This window comes from Vombatus ursinus, unplaced genomic scaffold (assembly GCF_900497805.2).
Source record: "Vombatus ursinus unplaced genomic scaffold, bare-nosed wombat genome assembly UNPS02014909.1, whole genome shotgun sequence".
In the NCBI taxonomy this organism is placed as follows: domain Eukaryota; kingdom Metazoa; phylum Chordata; class Mammalia; order Diprotodontia; family Vombatidae; genus Vombatus; species Vombatus ursinus.
In genome coordinates, this window is record NW_020954687.1 from 2,501,955 (window position 1) to 2,512,581 (window position 10,627).

General features: G+C 41.8%; 1 protein-coding gene across 1 annotated transcript in view; it reads left to right on the plus strand.

Annotated features, from left to right (window-relative positions):
• CACNA1S (calcium voltage-gated channel subunit alpha1 S) overlaps nucleotides 1-10,627 on the plus strand; it is an 89,248-nt gene that overhangs the window by 27,785 nt on the left and 50,836 nt on the right. Inside the window, exons 3-8 of the mRNA XM_027843415.1 lie at nucleotides 347-456; nucleotides 513-658; nucleotides 1,162-1,243; nucleotides 2,808-2,968; nucleotides 7,055-7,280; nucleotides 8,392-8,599. Coding sequence (XP_027699216.1) covers nucleotides 347-456; nucleotides 513-658; nucleotides 1,162-1,243; nucleotides 2,808-2,968; nucleotides 7,055-7,280; nucleotides 8,392-8,599 — 933 coding nt within the window. The remainder of the gene's footprint in view (nucleotides 1-346; nucleotides 457-512; nucleotides 659-1,161; nucleotides 1,244-2,807; nucleotides 2,969-7,054; nucleotides 7,281-8,391; nucleotides 8,600-10,627) is intronic.

Below are 10,627 nucleotides of genomic sequence, written 5' to 3' on the forward strand. Positions count from 1 at the left end.
ACAGGAAGCAGCATTACTGAAAAAGTTAGTGGATTTGCAGCCAGAAGACCTGGGTGTGCCACTTACAAGCTGTGTGACCCTGAACCAATTATAGAACCTCTCAAGTATCCAAGGAGAGGATTGGATTAAATGACCCTACTGGTCCCTTTCAGCTCCATTACACAGAATTCTGTGATTCTGCATAACATTTTCTTCCTCTTTGCAGTAGCCAGTGACAAGAAGGTCTTTTTTGAGGGTGAATGGACCCCATTATCTCTTTCTAAAAGCTGCTTTATAAATGAAAGATGTTCAGACTCACTTAGATAAAATGTGAAAACCATGAACTTTAAGTCATTTCTTGGCCAAGGACTATGTGGACGACTTCAGGTGGTCATTGTCGGTGGCATCTAGGACCCTGGGTGGGGGGAAAGAGGTGACCACTCATTCAAGCATGGAGCCTTCCTTCTCCCCAGGGAGGTCTATACCCCCACTTACATTCTTGTCTTCTCCTTTTCCCTCTTGTTCCATTTCAGAGAGTTCACCAAAGAACGAGAAAAGGCCAAGTCTCGGGGGACCTTTCAGAAGCTTAGGGAAAAGCAGCAGTTGGAGGAAGACCTGAAGGGTTATATGAACTGGATCACCCAAGCAGAAGTCATGGATATCGATGACATAAGAGAAAGTGTGTATCTGGTCAGCTAAGAGGAACATCTACAGCAGTAGAGACATGGGTGGAGTGAGGTCCTCTCCAGGACGTTGTTACCTCACCAGGGAGGGGTATTGTCAGAGACTGAGTCCATCCCAGTGTAGCCTAGATTTCAGGCTAAACCAGTGGCATTTAGCATGATGTGTGTGTGTGTGTCTTTCTCTCTTGAAGAATATCTTTCTTCTGTCAAAGATTGGCTTTCCTCTCCAAAATTCTTTTGCTAACAACCTTAACCTATCTTACTTAGCATTCTCTCCACAGTCCAGAGGCATGCATATGCAGCCCACAAAATGCCCCAGACTTGGATTAAAACCCAGTTTATACTAATGTCTCTAATACAGCTATGTCTTGGGAAAACATTGCCCTATAAAAGGGTCTTACCTTGGAAAAGCTTTCCATATGTGCCAATGTTGGAAATTTCCTCAGAGACGCCAAAGCCCATCTGCTTGTTTGGCTGAGTATTTCTCTTGGGTCCCTAGGGAAGTTGTCATCAGACGAAGGTGGCTCAGACACAGAGAGCCTCTATGAAATCGAAGGCTTGAACAAATTTATCCAATTTCTGTGAGTATCCACAAAAACCTACTGTAAACATAATGACTATACGTTGTCCATCCTCGGGAAACCATGGAAGTCAGCTCATTTACCCATTTGGGAAACTCAACCGCCCCTAATTAGTTTTCCAAATATCCAGACTGACCGTCTTTCCACTAGTCTGCAAAATGTGCCAGAGAAGTATAGGATTTAGAATTGGAAGGAACCGCAGAGACACCGAGGCCAAAACTCTCATTTAATAGATGCAAAACCTGAAACTCAGCAAGGTTAAGTTACATACCTACAGTCACAAAGGGATTAAGCAGGAGAGCCTGGTTTCAAAGGCAGCTTCTCTACCTCCAGATCCTATGGTTTCTCCCCTGCCTCTGTGCTCAGACCTTTTCCACATGCCCTCAGTGTGTGGGTTAGGAGAGCATCTGGCATCTAAAGCGTATGATGACTCGGGAGACACCTCCCTCACAGAGATTCCACCTAAACCTGAGCGGAGCAGTCAAGAGGGGCTGGCTGGCTGGCTGGTTTTTTCCTGCTCCTTTTCATCTTGTTGTAGCTGAGTTTCTTTAAGCACAGGGCACATGGGTGTGGGCATGGGCTGCTTTCATTTTCAGTGTCTTGTTTGAGAATAACTAATTCTCACCATATCCTTCTCAAGGATGATTCTCTTCATTCTTTTTTATGTGGAAAGAGAATGCACACCCCGCCAGCCAACAAAACCCCAAAGACAAGTTACCCACAGAACTTACTTCTTTCTTGAACCACCTTCTCTCACTCCTCCACCACCTCCCCCACCACTCGTGTGCACGCGCGCACGTGCATACACACACACACATACCTACATACACACACATGCACACACTCACATACTCACATACACACTCACACAGACACATATACCCCTCGTTTGCTAAATGTTTTACAAATATGATTTCATTTGATCCTCACAACAACCTTGCGAGGTAGGTGCTATTATTATCCCCAATTTGCAGTTGAGGAAAGTCAGAGAGAGGTTCAGTGATTTGCCCAGGATCATCTAGCTACCAAGGATCATCTACCTGAGTCCAGGCCCAGTGCTCCATCCACTGCACCACCTTTTGGTCCCAGAAGACCAATGATGAAACTGACCTTCCTCCTTTCTCCATAAGAAGCTGTAGACAATGGGGGTAGACGGAGGCATATGCTATCCCAGACACAGTCTGCGGGCTGGTTTGGCTCTTCTCCAAAGCATCCTGTCTTCCTGACACAATCACCCTTCACCTCAGGCACACTGTTTCATAAGAATTGGTCAGAGGAGTTTCATTTCACTAGTCCCGTCCTTAAAGCCCATGGCCTTATAGGAAATGCATTTCCCCCAACCCAAAACATGCCTCTGTTAGATATAATTTGGAAGGAAATTTACAGGTGGACCACAAGGAAATGGAAGACAAGTGTTGAATAGGTTTGCTTGTGAATAATGGAAAAGATGTTGGAGATGGGGTGAAGGGTCCTGAAGGCAAAGGAAATTCCAAACCCTCAGGAGCATGGCTTCGGCACTGAAGGCTCTGGATCTCCCTCTTCCTTGTTTTTCTCCATCTTACAGCCGGCACTGGAGACAGTGGAATCGCATCTTCCGCCGGAAATGTCAAGAGGTTGTGAAATCCAAGATCTTTTATTGGCTGGTGATCCTGGTTGTGGCCCTCAACACCCTGTCCATTGCCTCAGAACACCACCTCCAGCCCCTATGGCTGACCCATTTGCAAGGTGAGAAGTCACGACTCACAGTTTAAGAAGTGCTGGTCTGGTAGATGACACCATGTTATTCTCTTCCTCCCTTGTCAGTCAATGAGTATTTATTAAGCACCTACTATGTTCTAGACACTGTGCTAAGGGATGGGGCAACCAAGAAAAGCAAAGAACAGCCTCTACCCTCAAGGAGCTCACAATCTAAAGGGTAGACAACATGCAAACAATTATATACAAACAACCCTGGCAAAAAAAAAAAAAAGATCCACCCTTATGGTACCAACTGCTTCAACAATATTCACAACAAAATGGGATAATGCCCAGCAAGCTGGAACAAGTAAATAGGGTGAACTCACAAAATTTTAATAATAGCTAGGATGTACGTAGCACTTTAAGGTTTGCAAAGTGCTTTACAAATTTACAAATATTATCTTGTTTGATCCTCATAACAACCTTGGGAGGGAGATGCTATTAGTATCCCCATTTTATAGATGGGGAAAACTGAGGCAAGCAGAGGTTAAGTGATTTACCCAGGTCACACAGCTAGTAAGTGTCTGAGTTGGATTTGAACTCAGGTCTCCTTTCTCCAGGTCCAGTGACCTCAGAAGTCATCCAGTCTAACCCTTGCTTAAAAGATGAATTTCCTCCAGAACAAGCCTGATAAGCAGTCGTTCAGCTTCTGCTTCCAGTGATAGGGAGCTCATTTCTTCTAAAGGTTAGGGCAGCTAGGTGGTGCAGTGGATAAGAGCACTGGACTTGGAATCAGGAAAACTGCTCTTCCTGAATTCAAATCTGGCCTCAGACACTTATTAGCTGTGTGATCCTGGGTCAGTCATTTAATCCTATTTGCCTTAGTTTCCTCATCTGTAAAATGAGTGGAGAAGGAAATGGCAAAACACTCTAGTATATCTGCCAAGAAAACCCCAAATGGGGTCACAAAGAGTAGCACATGACTGAAAATTGACCAAACAACAGCAATCCTCTATAACAAATGGTCTGTAAGAGTTGCTTGGGTCATTCAGAGGTTAAGTGACTTGACTTGGTCTTCCTGACATTCTATCTACTGTGGATCATTGCCTGTCTAAAATGTTCACACTAGTGTATGTCACAATAAGAATGCCTGTTTTCCTGTAGCAGTGACAACATAAAATTTGGTTCTATTTTGTTCCCTTTATTTTTTTGGCTGTTTAAATGATATCTTAAAGTTATTTGAATTTGCCTTTGATTATTAGAAAATGTAAACCATTTTTAGGTTGATATTAAGGAAAGAAATAAGCATTTATTAAGTGCCTACTACGTGCCAGATTGAGCTAAGCACCTTATAAGTATCATCTATTAACAATTTGTATTTCCACTTTCAAAACATGTCTGCTAATGGAGTATTTGATGATTTCTCCTTTAAAGGTTGAATTTTAGGTATTTAGTGCAGTTCCTTATAAATCCTGAGTATCAGGCTTTTCACATATGTTTACCACATTTCCCCCATCTATTTCTTATCTTTTTATTTTAGCAATATTGCTTGTTGTCATGCAAAAATTCTCTTCTTTGTATAAGAATACCCATTCAATAATTTATTTGACTTGCTCAATATATACATTTTTTCTTCTCTCCAAAATTGAGGTGAATGTACTATTCATTTTTCTTCATAATTGTTTATTATTTCAAAAATATTTTTAGATTATTAAACCAATGAGAGTTTCTTGTAGTGTATGGTATAATCAGTGGTGCCAACACTAGGATATGGGAGAGGAGGCTAGTATATAGCTATCAAATATTCCCCACAGTTTTATTTAAACAATAATTTCATTCCCCAGTCTTGGGTTTATTAGCCACTGGTCCCTTATATTCATTACAGTCTATTTCTGTGTCCCTATTAAATTTTATCTTATTAGAAATAAGCTCTGCCCTATGAAAATAGATCACTATGCAGAATTTTCAGGGCTGAAACTTTCAGTATGTAGTAGGATTCCAGGTTTGTACCATAAGCAGGTGGCATGAAGGAAAATAGCCTCTTAAATCTTGGACTAGCATCCTTTGTGCATGGGGCCCTGAAAGGAGGGACTAGAAAGGGTGTGGATACAGGAATAGGTACTAGCCTCACCCTCTAGGAGCTGCCAGTTAGCCAACTACTTATGTGAGGAAGTGACTTGGGCAAGTCACTCACTCCACGGCTGTTTCCTCAGCTGTAAATTGACAGTAGATTAAGACTGTGAAGTCCCTTCCTGTTTTAAATCCCATGACCCTGAAAAGTTATGTTTAAACTGAATTTTCAAAAATTGAATTGTCATATTTTAAATACCCAAGAGCAATGCAACAATGTTTAAGTAAATTCTTCTGTGAATCCCTTTGTAAAAGGAGGGAGGACTCCTCCTTGAAATGAAATTTGTATTTTCCAATATCAAGCTTCTAAAAGTGGGTCACACCTATTACATAGCACCAGAACATTTGTACAGAACCAAGAACTATTATGCATTTAGTACTGTACAGAGCAAATTAATAGACACAGTTTCTGCAATATGAGGCTTACAGTCTGACATGTACTTTGATATAGCCACATACCTAGGGGATATAAAGTCATATAGATATAGATAGATAGATATACATATATACACACTTACACAGTCTTTAATTATTAATCATGCTATCATATAACATATTGAACATTGGGAGAACCTTTGATGAACGATCTTTTTTCCTAAGTCTAGCCCTGATTATATCCCACCATTTTTTAAAATATTTATTCATTTTGAACTTAAATACAAAAAGATCAAAAAAAGAACATTTCTATGTATACAGCACAACATAAAAAAAGGATTTAATATAAAACCATGAATTTCTATTTCACACTCTTTGCTTTAAAAAAAAAAGCAACTATGTAATAAATACTATGCACCCTTTTCAAAGATAGCCTGCTTTTCTGTGCTTCCTGATAAAAGTCTTGTAAGGCTTCACCTGAGAATGGGGCAGAAATTCAGCTTTACTTAGCAAATCTTTGATTCATAGGGAGTCCAAATTTAAATTGTAGACCAGATTGTAAAGAGGACATTTAAAATACCTAAACAATCTTCAAGGACTTTGAAGCATTTTCACCATTTCAGAAGTAAAATATTACAAATAATTGCCTTAATAATTATAAATCAATCTTCTCTACTTCTCTATGATCATTAAAACAGGTCTCTGAAGGGCCCCATTTGGCAACAGATGGAATAATTAGAAGAATAAACTTCACTTCTCTAGTCTGTAATCCAAGATTCTTGAGAATTCTTTTTTAATAGGGGACAGGGACTTGATCTGTGATTTAATTGGTAGAGGGAATTTCTAGATGAGGTTATGCTCTCTTTCCATACAAATCAGTAGCACAGTGTGTCAGAGAGTTTGTGAAGAGCATTTGAGAGGTTAAGTGACTTGTCCAGAGACATAATAACCATTGTATGTGAAAAGCAGGATTTGAACTCAGGTCTCCCTGGCTTTGAGGCCAGGTCTCTAGCCACTATACATACTGCTTTATATAGGTTATAATTAAGACTTTTCACTAATTCACATTGGTTCACTTTCCCTCAATTTAGACCCGTTTTAGTGAAGGTTTGCTGTACATAGACATTAAAAGAAGATCTTTGAGTAATTGGAGTCATCTGAATTGGGTGGGTTTTATTAAGGAAATTTTCATTTGTTGTTCAGTCATTTTCAGTCACGAACAATGTTCTATGGCCCCGTTTGGGATGTTCTTGGCAAAAATGCTGGAGTTGTTTGCTACTTCCTTCTCCAGCTCTTTTTACAGATGAGGAAACTGAGGCAACTAGGGTTAAGGAACTTACTCAGGGTCACACAGCTAGTGTCTGAGGCCAGATTTTAATTCAGGGAGATGAGTCTTCCTGACTCCAGGCCTGGCACTCTATCCATTGCACCATCTAATTGCTAGTAAATTTTGTAGAGAAAATAAATTTTGCTTTCAGTTTGAAGGGAAAAAAAATTAAAGAGAATAAACTTGGAGAAGAGATTAGTGCACAATGCCTCTCTGAAGGACTGGTCAAGACAAAGACACAGAGGTAGCCAAAAGGTGAGTGGGAAAGTAATCCTGAAGCTGACCCTGTTCTGGCCTTACAGACGTGGCCAACCGCGTGCTTCTGACTCTCTTCACCATCGAGATGCTGATGAAGATGTACGGACTGGGGCTTCAACAGTATTTCATGTCTGTCTTCAATCGCTTCGACTGTTTCGTGGTGTGCAGTGGTCTCCTGGAGATCATTCTGGTGGAGTCCGGGGTCATGACACCCCTCGGCATCTCTGTCCTCCGATGTATCCGCCTTCTGAGGATCTTTAAGATCACCAAGTAAGGAAACTGGGGGCAGAGGGAGGGACAGGGGAGCAGGGCTCAAGGGCATCTGCTTGGAACAAGAGTCTATCAAAAGTCTGAGTTTCTCAGATCTGTCCTCCCCCATTTTCCCCACTTCAGTGTTGCATACATAATAATAATAACCAACTTTTGTATGGTACTTAATATTTACAAAGTGTTTTATACATATAATATCATCAAATCATTAGAACAACACTATGCAGTAGGTGTTGATTTTATGCCCATTTTACAGATAGGGAAACTGAGGTTGAAGTGACTTGCTTGAGGAAGGATTCAAACCCAAGTCTTCCTGAATCCAAGTCCAGTCCTCTAACTACTAAAACAAATGTAATACTTTCATTTTTCATTTAGACTTACAACCTAAGTTCATTTTGAATGAAAATGACTCTTTCCTTTTAGGACTCATTTTTCCCCCTTGCTTCTATGTTTGCCTCAGCTACTTGAGAGAGTCAAGAGAATGGAGACCAGGAAGAAGATGAAAGAAAGAATAGAGAGGAAGAAAATAAAGGCACAGGGAAATAGGAGCTAGAGAGACAGAGGGGACAAGAGTGAGCAACAGAAAGACAGAGAGAGACAGAGAGACAGAGACAGAGAGAGGAGAGAGAGAGAGAGACAGAGAGAGAGAGGAGAGAGAAAGAAACAGAGAGACAGAGACAGACAGAGAGACACAGAGAGTGGAGAAGAGAGAGAGAAGTTAATTCTATTAACCTATAAAGTAACAACTAAACCCAGAACTTCCAGCTCTTCAACTAGTCAATTCAATTTAATTCAGCAAGCAGTTATTAAGACACATACCATGGGGGCAGCTAAGTGGCACAGTAGATAGAGTACTGGCCCTGGAATCAGGAAGACCTGAGTTCAAATCTGACTTCAGACATTTAATAGCTGTGTGACTCCGGGCAAGTCACTTAACCCTGATTGCCTCCAAAAAAACAAAAAGGCCCATACAATGTGCAAGATCCTGTGCTGGTCCTTTCCCCTCCGGGCTTCAGCAAGCTGGACAGGTCCATCCTCACCCCTAAAGAGTTGCCAGGCTGGATGCTGCAGATGAGTGAAGACTCCCCACCCCGGTCTCATCTTCCTTTAGGTACTGGACATCTCTGAGCAACCTGGTGGCCTCTCTGCTCAATTCTGTCCGCTCCATCGCCTCCCTGCTCCTTCTGCTCTTCCTCTTCATTATCATCTTTGCCCTCTTGGGCATGCAACTCTTTGGGGGCAAGTATGACTTTGAGGACACAGAGGTGAGGCGCAGCACCTTCGATAACTTCCCCCAGGCCCTCATCAGCGTCTTCCAGGTAAGGCGACTCATTCACACCTGGGAGTCAGGCTGGGCTGCAGCTCAGAATGGTAGGCGATCAGCCAATCAACAAGCACTTTTTAAGCCCTTACTGTGGACTGTGCTAAGCACTGGGGAGACAAAGAAAAACGGAGAACTGTTCCTGCCTTCAAAGAGCTTACATTCTAATGGGGGAGACAGTGTATACATGGATATATACAAGCTACAGGAAGGTTATTTGTCATTAGGAAGTGGGGAAGCCAGGGATTCTGCCAGGCAGAGGTGGGTAGGGAAGAATTCCCGACACAGAATTAATCCTCAAGCACTTATTAAGTCCCTACTCTAGGCCAAGCATTGGGCTAGGTAGACAAAAAGTGAAATAGTCCCTACTCTCAAGGAAGGGGAGCCCTGATGCCCATCTACCTTCTCTTCCTAGTTCTGACCCTGCCTCTATGTGCAAAGGCAGGAAAGGTGATACCTTCTTGCTCAAGTCTAGGAAGGCACCGGGCTTCACTGGACCTCATTGAAGGAGACTGAGGTTTTTTCTTGCTGTGAGAGCCACACATCTTTCTGAAGGGGATTTTAAATAGAGGTTGCACTAAGACTCCTTGGTGTGGATAAATGTTCATGGTACATAGAAGGCACCTATGTGGGAAATGCAAAGACTGAGTCAGAGGACCCAGTTTCAGAACCTGCCTCTGCCAGGATTACTACCTATGTGACCTTGGGCAAGTCACAACCTCCTTGCATCTCAATTTGCTCATCTGTAAAATGGTCGGGTTGGAGTAAATGACTTCTAAGTTCCTTTCCATCTCTAGATCTATGATTCTTTATGATGTTCATCAACGTTACAGGAGCCTACTACAGATGCAATTCTGCAGGGTTCTGATTGGCCCTACAAACAGTTTTACTTGGTATATAAGAGGGGATCAAAGCTCTCCCTCTTCCACTAACTCGTCTGTCGGTCCAGAAAAAATATATCTCATAGAAATGATGTCTGTCTGTATTCTTGGACAATGTGGCATGGCCAGTAGCTCTTCCAGAGTATTTTTAGGCTCATAAATCTTCAAGGGCCAGGAGTTAGGGTGGGTTGGCACCCCTAGGATCCAAAGTTAACATTGCAGTTTTCTTTGCTAAAAGAGGCATTCCTTTGTAAGGAACTGTTGTTCAATCATGTTCAATTCTTCATGACCCCTTTTGGGGTTTTCTTGGCAGAGGTACTGGAGTGGTTTGCCATTTTCTTCTCCAGTTCATTTTGCAGATGAAGAAACTGAGGTAAACAGGGTTAAGTGACTTGCCCAGAGTCACACAGTAAAAGTCTGAAGCCAAATTTGAACTCAGATCTTCCTAACTCCAACTTCCTAACTCCTATGCTCTATCCACTTCACCACATACTTACCGTAAAAGGTAATCAGTCAACAATCATGTCTTAAACCAGTGGTGTCAAATTCAAACAGAAATGAGGGTCATTAAACACTATTAAATAATACATAAGGATCCCTATAGGAGCACATTGACTAAAAAAAAAATACTGACATTATCTATGTTTTATTGTATTTTTATTTTGTTAAATATTTCCCCATTACATTTTAATCTGGTTCAGACAGCACTCCAGAAGCTTTCAGGCAGTGGGCAGTGGGGCAGTGGGGCACACATGCTATCAGTTCTGTTTGATTAACCAGTTTTAAGTACTTCATGGCAGATCATGCTAAGCCCTGGAGATACAAAACCAAGAAGGTAAAAATAGGCCCTGCTCTCAAAGAATTCACAGTCAATCAAACAAGCATTTATTAAGAACAGAGATAAGGAGGGAAGTTAGCTGTTTGCCACAGCATGCATGATTCTCTTGGGACGATCTGACTGTAGGAGGAGGGAGGGAAGAGAAGGACTTAGAAATCTCTCTCTACCTCTCTGTCTCTCTCTCTCTCTTTCTCTCTGTTGCTCTGTCTCTGTCTCTCTCTGTCTCTGTCTCTATCTCTGTCTCTTTCTCTCTGTCTCTCTCTCTCTCTGTCTCTCTCTGTCTCTGTCTCTATCTCTGTCTCTTTCT